The sequence below is a fragment of the Schistocerca americana genome, chromosome 10, assembly GCF_021461395.2.
Source record: "Schistocerca americana isolate TAMUIC-IGC-003095 chromosome 10, iqSchAmer2.1, whole genome shotgun sequence".
NCBI classification, from domain to species: domain Eukaryota; kingdom Metazoa; phylum Arthropoda; class Insecta; order Orthoptera; family Acrididae; genus Schistocerca; species Schistocerca americana.
Genome location: NC_060128.1, coordinates 190,135,837 through 190,149,755, shown reverse-complemented (window position 1 = coordinate 190,149,755; position 13,919 = coordinate 190,135,837). Strand labels below are relative to the sequence as shown.

The 13,919-nt window shown below is 40.4% G+C and overlaps 1 protein-coding gene across 1 annotated transcript in view; it reads right to left on the bottom strand.

Moving 5' to 3' along the window:
* Positions 1-1,281: 1,281 nt before the first annotated feature.
* LOC124552670 (tenascin-X-like) overlaps positions 1,282-13,919 on the bottom strand; it is a 126,279-nt gene continuing 113,641 nt past the window's right edge. Inside the window, exons 7-10 of the mRNA XM_047126994.1 lie at positions 12,157-12,345; positions 10,856-11,003; positions 6,818-7,020; positions 1,282-1,604 (exon numbers count right to left, since the gene is read on the bottom strand). Coding sequence (XP_046982950.1) covers positions 1,436-1,604; positions 6,818-7,020; positions 10,856-11,003; positions 12,157-12,345 — 709 coding nt within the window. The 3' untranslated portion in view covers positions 1,282-1,435. The remainder of the gene's footprint in view (positions 1,605-6,817; positions 7,021-10,855; positions 11,004-12,156; positions 12,346-13,919) is intronic.

The following is a 13,919-nucleotide window of genomic DNA, read 5'->3' as shown; positions in this document are numbered from 1 at the left end:
GGACATCGAAAGGGTGCAAAAAAAGGGCAGCTCGTTCTGTATTATCACGTAATAGGGGAGAGAGTGTGGCAGATACAATACGCGAGTTGGGATGGAAGCAAAGACGTTTTTCGTCGCAGCGAGATCTATTTACGAAATTGCAGTCGCCAACTTTCTCTTCCGAATGCGAAAATATTTTGTTGAGCCCAACCTACATAGGTAGGAATGATCATCAAAATAAAATAAGAGAAATCAGAGCTCGAACAGAAAGGTTTAGGTGTTCGTTTTTCCCGTGCGCTGTTTGGGAGTGGAATGGTAGGGAGATAGTATGATTGTGGTTCGATGAACCCTCTGCCAAGCACTTAAATGTGAATTGCAGAGTAATCATGTAGATGTAGATGTATGCACTTTACAGTAGTTTTTGAACTACAGCTGTAAATGTAGAAGTACTCTTAGTTAAGTGATGAAAAATTTTAGGACTGTGCCCTGTACCTTTAGAATTACACTCAGACTTCTTCCAGTGGAGAACAGTTGCTCGGTGTGTGGCAATTAGGCTGGTAGACAATTTGATTCATAGAAGCAGTGGATTTCCTCTTAGTAGAACATAGAACCCTGTGCTATCTTGCATCAAAACAGAACGTTCTTCAGTCCGGCCAGTCTGAGTTTTTGAAAATACTCCGAGTGTGATATATCATTGCCACCGGTGTTCCCCTCAGGGCGGAGACAACTGTCCTGTCTCTGAGGGCAGCAACTGACGAGTGGTGCATGTGCTGTGTACGTTATGGAGGCCTGTATGGGACCAGAATTTGTAGCCCTGGCATCAGGTTTCAGCAGGACTCAACAATAGCATTATTGTCCTGAAGATGGCGGATAGTTGGATCACTGGAATATTGAATCTAATTGATTTTAGGATCAGGCAATGAGACTTTCAACACAAGGTGTCTACATTACCTAACCACTGTGTCACACGATTAAGCATTATTCCTACTCACTTTGTCTCCTTCAAATGCAGAACTGAAATTACCACATTATGTTCTACTCTGGCAACAGACACTCTTCTAGCAGCGTACTATGGTATTGGTATGGGGATTTCTGTTTTACCAGGACTAGCAGATATGTACCTGTAAACAGAGAAAAAATTAATTACACTACTATTTCTTGATGTAATAATTAAAACTCCACGACTTACCCCTTGTATGGATTCAAGAAGAGGAAGGTGTTGAAGGAGCGGTCTTTTTTTGAAATTGAGTACAAAAGTAACACGGGGCATTTGGGATTAAATGCAGAGTATAAATTTGTACATTGTGCTGAAGAATGTTATTTATTTTAGGAATACTTGATACAGATGAAACATATATTCAGACTTTGGTGCTGCTACTTGTGCATCAGTCAATCAATGGCAACTTCAAAATGCACAGCCTGTGGTGCTCGCCACACGCTAGATGCTCCACCGCATCTAGCCGGAGCGGGGCACACACTTGTTGCCCGCCTTGACGGACTTGTCCTTGACGAATCCCGCATTGCACAGGCAGAGCCCCGGGCCGGAGCAGATGCCGTTGATGCAGCCGCCGGGGCAGTTGGCGATGCAGCGCGCCCCGCGCAGGTCCATCGGGTCCTTCACGTACCTGTAACACCGGGCAAGTTTTTAGGACACGTCTGATGTAGCAAAGATGCTGACAGACCAGAACTTTATGACCACTGCCCACCACAAGACCGAATGCTTTCTAGTAGCATCGTCAGCAAGTGACACAGTACGAAAAGTAGAGAGGCCTTCAAAGACGGTCTGATCTTTCCCTGCAGCTTCTGTGATAGCTTCCTATCTGCACCATAGTTTCCTATCTGCACCATGAATATTTGAAGAGACCAGGTTTTTATGTATTATACCCATAAGCAGCAGCACTCTCATGTCAGTAGGTTGGTAGTAATGCTCTATTTTGTAGATGCTCTTCGCATATACCGAACAGTGGAAGTGATACGAGAGCAGTAATACAGCACGATAAGATGCTGTGTTCATTTAAACCACTGAAACTTACGAAAAGCTGCAGCAAGCGTATGGTAAAGATGCACACCTTATGCAACAGTGTGTAGGACTTCAAATAAGGCCAACTTGTCTGTGTTAAGGAAAGTGGGCCTGGTGTTTCAGCTTCTAACATCAGCACAGCTGCTGTGATTGCCCGTGAGGATTGGCAGACAACATTACGTAACCTCAGTGAAGTGTCAAGAATTTAATATGGCAGTGTTCTTACAATTACGCACAGTCGTCTCCATACAACCTCTGTTTGTGCCCGTCGGGTGTCACGTCTGTCGACTCTCGAACAGAAGCCTGTGCGAACAGAGATGAGCCGTGAAGTGCTGCGGCTTCTTGCTGATTGAGGGGATGTATTTCTGGAATTTATCATCACGAGAGATGAGTCAAGGCTGCATCATTATGACCCTGAATGAAAATGAGTCAGCACAGTGTGGAAATCACCTGGTTCTCCAACACCAAAAAATTCAAAAGTTGTTCCATCTGCCAGGAAGGTGATGTTGATCACATTTTTTGACCCTCCCTCACACTACTGTTACAGCAGCACGCTACACATCAGCTAATCTGGGGAAGCAGATTGTGAGGAAACTACCAGATCTTTCTCAGTCTGAGTGACCACTTCACCATCGTGACAATGCGCAGTCCTACATCGCAATCAAAGTCGTTTGTTTCTGGCAAGTTCAACTTTACCTGTGTGTCACATCTGCCCTGTAGCTCAGATCTCGCACCTTGATTTTTTTTATTTATTCTCATCAGTAAAGGCAAAGCTTTAGGGCATTCAATTTGAGATCTCAGAATCATGCTCAAGAAAAGTGAGGCGATTCTCAAGGACCTGACAAGGAATGGCCTGCACTATGTGCTCGGGGACTTGCTGAGATGCTATAAAAAGTGCATAGGAGTAGGAGAGGAGCACTATGAAAAAGATCTTGTAAACACTGAAATGGAGTGACAAACATCAGTGAAAAAAAATCAGTCTTGGTCTTTATTGATCATTTTGTATATACGTGGAGCTGATATGAAACAGGAATCATACTACTGGTAATTGGGCTAGAAATCAGGAAATCCACTTGTAGCAGTTTGCCTCGACTTTACTTTCTTCCTCTGTTTTCCTGCATGTCGACGTACTGGCTGAAAAAATAGGGAGTGGATGTGCAGTACTGTCTACTGTAAATGATGTAGCTGACAGATGCACAGTTGTGTTTCGCAGTATTTTACTTTCACTTTTCACAACTCCCCAATAATACACATTTATATGGCCAGTGCACTATTGTTTAACTTCCCGTAAGCCTCATTAATAGTTAGCAGGTGAACATCTACGTACTGCTACAATAATTTCCTGTTGAACATCTATGAGCAGTAAAAGCCTAACAACAAAGTTCACAGTTCTTGAAGAATAGAAAAGTATGTATGGAGCAGACACTGTCACTGTTTTAACACAAGGCCTAATCGTTTCACACTTATTACACTCTTAAGCTGATACATTGCTGTCGTTCTACCCGATACAGATTCCTTGTCTGAAACTCGGCTGTGGACTGTCTCGTGACCAAAAATTGGACCCTTAATATCATCACAATAATGGATGCTGAAACTGCACATTGTTCACAGTTAACTTTGAAGAAATTACAATTAAAACTTAACTCATTAAATTAACTGAATACATAGAAAAAATAATTCTTTTTAACAGTTTCTTCTGTTACAAGGTTTAGGCCAAATTATTTGTTTAAATCATGAAATTAACAAATATCGTTACACAAACAATACTTTTTGACAAAACCGTTAATTACTCTGGAATTAAATAAGGGCTGTCTTTGCTAACATGCTTTCGAATAGAGCCAAATAGATACTTTAAGATTACCAGCATTTCATCTTGCAAATGTTTATAATTAGTACAGAATTTATATTTGTTTATACGTCAACAATAGACTAAGTTACAAAACAATTACTGATTTCATCCTATAATGAAAGATACTGACTAGGAATAGTCAAAATAAATTAGAAAATCAATAACATACGTAAAACTAAGCACAAAACTATATTTGGTGTTATATTCCTTAAAAATCCCTACTTGCTTCGTCACACACTGGCATAAGCGACTTTAACAGAGGGCAGATTATTATGCCCTAATGCCTGGGAACAAGTATCTCTGAAACACCGAACCTGCTCAGATGTCCATATACAACTGTTGTGAGCACCTCTGGAAAATAGTTGAAGCAGTGTGAAACTGTGAGTATGTGGCAAAGTTTTTGATGTTCTGTCCTCATCGTAGAATGTTATGCTCCATAAAGCAGGGTCTGTAGCAGATATGACAACAGCATACAACACTGGTGCAGACAACACCGTTCAGCACACACTGGCAAACGTGGGGCTCGACTGCTGTAGATGCCTAAATGTTACCGAGTTGACCCAATGACATCACTTATGACTTTTAGCACCTATTTTTGACCTGTTTTGTATCTGTATCGATGCTGAAGGTGACCAGTTGTAGCGTTACAGACTACAGTGGACAAAGCACTATCGAGTTTACGATGTTTCCTGGTCGGGCAATTAACATTTCGTATTACACCGAGTAGATGATCGTGTCCAGATTATACTGTCATCCAGGTGAAAAGCTGCTACGAACATACACCACGCCACAGGTGCAGACTGGTTGGTGTAGTTTTATACTATGGGGAAGATTCTCCTAAGCTCTGTCAGATCTGGAAGGCTGCCAGTTTTAGATGTTTCGGTTAAACGAAAATCAGATGGTCAGCTCAGCCACTCTGTAAACCACAAACCAATGTTCACTGTTTTATTGCTGAATCCAGAGTGTTTTCACCACCTTGTCCAGAAGATAGCTTCTCTAAATACAATGATACATAGAGCCAAAGCTGGTGTGTGTTGCAAAAGAATGGCTATGGGACTTGAGATATAAACTTTGTTCTCTCATTGTAGGTGGTAGGTACCTAGTACAAAGTAGTAAGCTTAATATGTTTGGTGATTAATAAACAGTTTCAATTTCAATAGCTTTGAGTTTTAGTTTGTAAGATATTGTGCCTAGCTTCTATAAAACCCTCCCCACCTCCAGCTCTTCTCCTGGTTACCCTACCGCCCTATCTTTAACCAATTCCCCCCCCCCCCCCCTTTCCCCCAGCCACTCCTTTCAATTCCATTAAATACAAATATGAGCAAGGATGTAAGAGTACATTTTGGGATAAAATTTTTCTAAGAAGAAGGTGAATTATTCTCCAGAATAAATGTTGGTTTATCATCACAAATACTTTCATTCTATCGTCATTAAATTCCACGGTAAAGTGAAGGGAATAACCATTCTAATGCATCCAGACAAAAGATCAATTATTTGAATCAGTTGATGTAACCATTATATGCATAACAACAAAAGTAGATTTGTAACTGAGATAATGTAAATGTGCAAGATGCCATAATGCAAGAAGAAATGCAGGAGACCAATTTTGTACTCATCTTAAGCAGGGCAACAGAATGCAAATTATGACATAAGTGCCACACAATTTGAAGATGGAGAGAAATGCAGTCAGTGCATGACACACAGGTCCTACAACATTCTGCATAAGTGGCCTTCCTGGCTGCACAATTTTAAAAGATCCCGCCAAGTAGTGGCTGGATGACTTGGGTGGGAATGGAAGGAAAAAAAAATAGTGCAGTAGAAAATTTTATTTTTTCTGACCATTAAAACTAGAATAAAACTTTTCATAATCTATTATGACATGCCGACATCTGGGAAGGATGATGTAAACATGTGAAGTGTTATCAAATGCGATAATGGGGAAGTGTGAAAGACATAGCGCACAGATGGCCCAAGTTTGATGTGGAGAGGGTGGAGTCACACTTGGCAGAGTGGGATGGCTGAGGACGGACATCTTGGAAGCTCCTCAAGAGACCACAAAGATTATGCAATAGTTGTTTAGTGTCTCCTGCAAAAGCTGAAGTAAATGACTCAATGGGCTCAGATTCAGTCTATATGCCGAGTTTTGTTCAAAGTGTATTTTGAATTCAGAAGAAAAGATTCCGTGTCCCTCCTGACTGAGTAAGTATACTTACACTATATGCTTTGCCTTGCATTGCTTCATTTCCCTGTATCAATGTTTTTACCAAAGATTGTCACAACTATACAGTGGACAAGACTAGTCCAAAGTAACCCAAATACGGCTTTATTCGTGAAGGACTCAACTGCAACGGAAAACAGATTCCTGTGAATCCTCACATAATAAGACACAGTACACTGATGTGAATGGCGCACGCGCACGCGCTGTTAATGTGGAAGTAAACCCATATTCTCTGCAAAGACAAAGATTTTTATGGGTTCTATAACTACAAGTTGAATACGCAGGATGGATGTACTCCGAGTTTGCGGTTTTCTGCAATGGCTCTTCCCACGATGGTGCCAGATGTGAGCTATGTTAATGTTTTATATTGTATTACAGATAGAACATTTAGAGGCCACTGCATCTCAGTGATAAATTTTCAACAGCAACATTTTGTTTTGCTCTTCCTTATATGTTTAACACATCCCTTCTCTGGCAAAATTCACTTTAGCATTATGATACGAGGCAAGTGAGTCAAGCAGAGATATGGGTTACCTGGGAAAATTTTTGTAATAGGCCAATGAGGTACGTTCACAGAATCGCATACTGCAGAACGATGGCTATCAGCTGTACAGTTAAGGCGAGTCACTACACGACTTACATTTATTTCTGAATCTAACCTCTGGCACTAACGGGACAAATATGTGAGCAAGTAACTAGCAATCAAAATGTATGTCTCAGTGGAGCTGCCTGGTAAGTTGTGTGTACATACCCCGGTTTACACGTGCACACATCAGGACCAGTGCAGTCACCCATGACGCAACCGTGCGTGCAGACTGGGACACAGATGTTCGACTTGGGAGCCGACTCCGTGTAGCCCGGCAGGCAGGTGCAGCGGCCGGGGGATGAGCAGACTGCTCCCGGGCCACAGCCCTTGGGGCAGTCCGGGCGGCACAGCACTGTGGCATTCCTACCCTGTAATGTAAGAATGACCAATTCAGGTTAATTACTGCGCATACCTTACTCCCACAGCAACAAGTATTCTTTGAAAGAAAATATTCCACTTCTACACCTCAATGGGCCATCTACACCAAAGCCCAACCAACAAAATCTAATGAACAATATAGCCAAACTTTATACTGACCCTCATCACAGCTGACCCGACCTTCGATAAAACCGACCTGACCCTCAACAAAATGAACTGAACTATTTATTCTGACTATATGGCACGTTAAAATGTAAGGTCATAGTTGTGGAAGACATTTGTTGTGGCAAAACACACACCGTTACACATAAGGAGTGTCTGGTACAGACAACAAACATCACTGCAGGTCAGTGCTTTTGCAATAATCATGTCCCAACATGGTCCAGAGAATATCTCAGTTTTGTCAGTAGAATCAAAAAACTGATGTACCTCTTTTTAACATAACTTATTTGTATCCACAATATTGAGAAGGTATTCTGATACTACAGAATTAAGTAGCCATTTCATCATTGTAAAAAACAATGAGACAGAACAGAAAATAAATAATAGTTTATTAAGAACATTGTAAGTGCCATACCAGGAAACTGACTTGTTTTAAGTGCCAATGTGAAAGTTTTTGTTCTAAGCGTTGTTAATACTGAGACACTGAATTTTATTTGTGATAACACAAGTAAAGAAATACAGCAGTAATATTATAAGTAGCAGAACTGTAGTCAACAAAAACCGTTTCTCATTTCTTTTACAATTTTTTTTCTAGACAATAACAAAATTAAATCCATGGAAAAAACTCCTCAGTATTCACTTCTCTTTCTTATGCAAGTCTGTTTTCGAGATCAGATGTTGCAGTGTTTGCTGTGAAACTCCCTGCACTATCAACAAAAAAATGGCAACATTGTCAACAGGTCTTGTTCTTCTGCAGCTGATACACATAGCTGATCCTTCAGATGAAGTACAGCATGGCACACATCTGCAATGGTCTTTCCTCTTTTGAATACGCTGATCTTTTTACATTCTTCTGTTTCTGAGTAAGAATTTTTAAAAACTATTCGAGATGGATGAGAGAGACACTTTACTCATACTCTATTTGGAGATCTTGCACATCTGCATTGACAACAATGTTTCCACATCATCTTTAAAGCCAAAGCAATTAGTTGTATGGATAGGCATTAGATGGAATGGGTTCACACCTTTCACTGATGGAACTCCTGAGGGAAGCACTCCTTGATCTAAGGGCCATGCACCTTCTAGTAATTGAAGGTTTTCTTCATGATTTGACACTTTAAACATGTCTAGGGACATGCAACAGTTTACCGAGAACATAATAGTACTGAAAACACATCTGAAAAAGATGGCATTTAGAACTTCAAGTTCTGTAGTCTTGTCATCCTCAGTTGCCTTTATATTATGGTATGTCAATAATCATTACTTTGGCACTGTCTAATATCAACTGAATAAAACACAATTTTTGTGCCATAGGTGTTTCACCTTAATTTCTTTTCAAGGCATTTACAGTATCCTGGAATATGTAAACATTTTTGTACACACAAATAGTATCAACAAAAACATGTACATACTACTCTGTCAGAAAAGTTTCAGGATAGGTTGTTTATTTCTGAGTTTGCAGTACTAAAATGGAACAAATTTTATTTTTAATGTTACCTGGTATTTGTGCATCCCTGAAATGACCTTGTCCACATTTCCCCACAAACACACATTAGTTACGGCAACACAATGGATGCCAATTGTGAGCAAAGACCGAACATAAATTCTGCACTAAGCTCGGGAAGACCCCTAGTGAAACGTGGACAATTATTAAGCAAGCACATGCAGGTGAGGCGCTTTCAAGAAGTCATGTTCTCAAACGGCACAAAAGATTTTGTGAAATCAGGGATTCAGTGGAAGACGATCCCAGAGCTGATCGCCCAACTACAGCTCATACCGATGCAAATGAGGAGTGTGTAAGGCAGTTATTGCAAGGAGAACATCATGTAACTGTACCTGTGATATCAGAAGAACTTAATTTGAGTTGTGATGTGTGTCATAATATTTTACATGAAGATTTAGGGGAATGAAAACTTAATGCAAAACTTGTCCCTCACACACTAACAGACAAACAGAAAGAGGAAAGCTGAAGAATTTATGCTGAACTACTGGATGGAGCCAGATGTGATCCCACATTTCTGTCAAAGATTATTCCTGACAATGAAAGTTGGTGCTACCAGTATGGCTCTCACATGAAATGTTGAAGTGCTGAATGGTGGGGTCCTGGATCACCAACCTAAAAAAGGAGTCAAATGACATCCTTTGAGAACAAAGACTACGTCGATTCCATTCTTTGGTACTAAAAGATTAGTTCACCGTGAGTATGGTCCTCCAGGTGAAACAGTGAACCGAAATATTTACATCAAAGTCTTGAAACATTTACAACAATCAATTCATTGTTGTCACCCTGATGTGTGGCATTCTCAGGATTGGTTCTTGCTGTGTGGCAGTGCAAGACCCCATACTGCATAATCTGTAATCAAATATCTGGCCACACATTCTGTTATTGCTATACCACATATGCCATATTCGCCCGATCTCTCCCCTTGCAATTTTTTCTTGTTTCCGCAAGCGGGAAGGTGACTGAAAGAAAAGCTTCATCGAGATATCTCAGATATCCGACAGGCTGTGACAAGTGAGCTTACCAGAACCTGCTTGCTTCCAAGACCTCCAGTAACATTGGTGACTGCATATAAATAGCCCAAGGGACTACTTCAAAAGGAGTTGGTCAGTGCAATTTTCAACCTTTAAGAAAACCTGTCCTGCAATATTTCTGACAAAAAGAGTATTCAAGTGTTATGACTTGACAATGGCCAAGGAGTGCTTGGCCGAAAGCTCGTCTAGTTTTAAGCAATTGATGCGGTTGGAAACCTGAGAACATGTTATTCAGAAATGGTTATGTTAGCAATTTTCAGGCCATTTGCAGTGATTTACAGACTTCATGTGCACAAACAACAATGGAATTTTTATGGATGATAATGCACCATGCCACTGGGCCACAACTGTATGTAATTGGTTTGAAGAACATTCTAGACAATTCAAGTGAATGATTTGGTCACCCAGATCACCCCACATAAATCCCATCAAACAGTTAGGGGACATAACTGAGAGGCCATTTTGTGCATCAAATCCTGCAGTGGCTACACTTTCTCGATTGTAGATCGCTTTAGAGAGATCACTGTTCAGTATTTCAACAGGAGACTTAGACGACCTCGTCGAGTCTGTGCCATCTCGAGTTACTACACTGTGCTGGGCAAAAGGAGGTCTAAAACAACATTAGGAAATTTTCTATAACTTTTGTCACCTAAGTGTACGTGTGCCGCACACTGAGTCAAAGTCAGTCAAAAGTGAGCATTCTATCTGTTGAAACATTATGTTGGTCTGTGTAAGTAAAGTTATGTTATTAGTCTGTCTGTCAGTCAGTAAGAAACTGTTGCGACATCAGTATTTGTGACTGGTGAAATTTTGTGAGACTACTCAGAGGCTATGTAGTTTACCGATTTATGTTGCTAAATTTGTACTAATACCCTGCAAGAAAGCTGATCATTGTGTGTGTAGAAACAATACATGTAAATTAATAGCATTTGTTAAATTATCATTATTGACTGTTTAAATACCTTATGATCATTGCAAGGAGGTTGGTGAGGACTTAAACATACAAGAATTAAGAGGTACAGAAAATAGCTTTGTAATTTTACAACTTCCATTTCTCAAGGCACTTTGGCTCTCTCTAGTCCCACCCATAATGATGTTTGGCAAGTACTCCCAGTGTGGACAGCGTACCTTGACACCGGATGGTGCGGTCTCCCTCACGTAGCCGGGCAAGCAGTCGCACGTGTTGGGGGCGGTGCACTTGGCACCCCGCCCGCAAGGTGTCGAGCAGCGCGGAACACACACGCGGCCCGTCTTGTTCTTCGCGTCTTTCTCGTACCTAGAACACAATTGTTTAGTTAATTCCGGGTCACTTGGACCGTCTGCATCATCTATTGTCACAACAATGCAGAACAAATCCAGGTAGAAATACCACTGCAGTACGTTATCCCACACGGAGAGCCATCGACAGATGTAGAAATAACTTCCTGTGTGACACAGGGGAAGTGTGTCGTGACCCTCGCTGTTCGTGCTGTACATTAACGACCGTGTACACTTCTCTCAGGTGATGCAGTTATTTACAATGAACTACTGGCTAAAAAAAAACTGTAGCAATATTCAGTCAGATCTCAATAATATATGGAAGTGGTGCTTAGATTAGCAACTTGTTTCAAATGTTCAGAAATGTAAAACTGTGCAATTCATAAGATGACGACAGTATCAACAAGTCATAACTGGATTTGGTTAACACACAAATACCGGGGTGTTAGAATTTGTAGTGATACGAAATAGAATTTTTACAAAGACTAAATTGTACGTAAAGCAGGTTGCAATCTTTGGTTCATAGACAGGGTACTGGGAAAATGCAATCACTCTACAAATGAGACTATTAACAAATCACTTATGCGTCTCAGCTTAGATTATTGCCAAAGAGTGTGTGATCCATCCAAACAGGACTAACCGGGAATGTTATAAAAAGTAATGTTGACTGATTTGTTTGATCCTCTGGAGAGCATCACTGAAATACTGATAAACTTGAATTAGTACATCCTTGAAAATATGCATCAATAAACCTGCAAAAGCCCATTAGAAAGTTTAAAGAATGAGTTAAATGAAGAACCATGGAACATACTGCAACGCCTTGTGTCTGTCTCATATAAGGTCACCAGAGATGAGCTCAGGCTGGCTATGGTGCACACAGCAGCAGCTAAGCAGACTTTTTCCAGCTCTCCACATGTGAATAAAAAAGGAAGTAACCCACATGTGCTACAACAGAATGTACCCCCCACCATACACTTCACAGTGGCTCGCAAATAATAGCTGTAGATCCAGATACATTTTACGATCACGCGTTAATGTTATGGTGCTCGATGAAAAAGAAGGCACAAGTTTGTTGCAGTCACATTATCCTGTTCTGTCACAGTTGCCAGTTCATGCGAATGTCCCGAGACCTTTACAGATGCAGGAGAATGGTGTTCTGGTCGGTGACTCACCCAGAGAGGCAGGTGCAGACACCGGGTGCAGAGCAGACTCCACCCACGCAGCCTCCGGGACAGTGGGGGATGCAGCGAGAGCCGGCCGGCCGGGCTGCGGGGTCCACAGTGTAGCCGGAGTTGCAGACGCACTTATTAGGACCCGTGCAGCGGCCGTTGGCACAACCTCCGGGGCAGTTAGGGCGGCACCTGCAATGTGATCACCATCACGTACTACGAGATTGAATGGTGCCTGGTAGCAGTGTGTGAAAATATACAGGGTGGGGCAAATAAAAGTGGCCTAGATGAGGGGACGCAGTTGAACGTGAGTGTACGATATAACCACATCCTCTGACGTGCACATTATGTTTATGCTCACCATGTGATTCACACCAGTTCCTTGGAGCACATTTACATGATCTTCACATCTGATAGTGCTATTAATGGAAGTAGTGTGCGATTACTTTGCATGGGGAGCCCTCACGCCTTAGGTGTAATGCGGCAACCCTCGTAGTCTTCGAGAACTGCATATAACATTTCAGATGAGGTTGCAACAATCCCAGCAGTCCAGCTATAATAGTACACCTTCCCAAAATTTCAACTCAACATTACGATACCAGTCCAATATCATATGCTGTCTATATGGTTAAGTGGGTATCATATAGTTCTATATGTTCTAAAGTCTTTATAAGTTAATGTAACATTCCAGATCCATCACCAAGTACATTCTTAATTGTTAAATGACTGACACAACTAATCAGAACCTGTGCCTATGCCAAATTAGTCATCATTTTGTAAAACTGTAGTGATCATTCTGTAACAATTAGAGGCTGCAGAAGCTTTGGTATGAAAAGCCAATACTTCGAATTAACAAAATGGTAATTTAAAAATCTGATAACAGAAAACCTCATTACTTTTGTGAAACAGTTTGAAAGTTATTAGCAAGTGATTTATTTACATTTGTTATTTATTTTTATGTCCTCTTTTGTAATTAATATTCTTTGTAATTATGTTTCCAATTAACTCTCCATTGTTTTCGTCACCCAAATTTCCAATTTCCAGAATTTGAAGCTATATTTGTGAGTTTTACATATGTAATCAGATAAAGCACGAGTTCTGTACAGTCAATAAATGTTAGTAACAAAATTCATACTGTAACTAATTCCAGACCAAAATAATACGAAAGACATTATTATAGTTAAAGTTCAGCTTGATTTTCATATTTAAAACCACTGACGATACTGTAAAAATGATGTCATTTGATTTTGCATTTCATATCGTATTGAGCTGTATTATCAGTTCCTTTATGTTTTGTAAATTTTAATTGTAACATCAAAATTGTACCAAATTAATAATGTTTTTTTTTTTAATTCATTGTTAAAGTTCTGTACAAAGAAACACAGCAGTGCTGCTTCTGGCATGCTCAGTATTTTGTCACAATTTTTTTATGTCATGGTCAGTCTTTTTGTATCTGTTTCAGTCTCAGTGTTTTGTCTTGACATGCTTTGGACAGTCCGCCTTTTGGTGATGCTGTTTACGTCATGTGGAGAACAAATAAACAATGATAGAATTGATAATAAACCTAAATCTTTTATTTACATAGTTTCTACATGCAAATACAGAACCAGGCAAATTTCATAAGAAGAATTCGACAATGTGGAGGCAGCAACAAAAACGACAGATTACGTATCAGTTTAGTATAACTTCCGCTCATATCGATACTGCTCAGAGTGTTAAATACTGCGTTTATTACAGTAGAAACACAGTGTAGACTGTATCTGCAG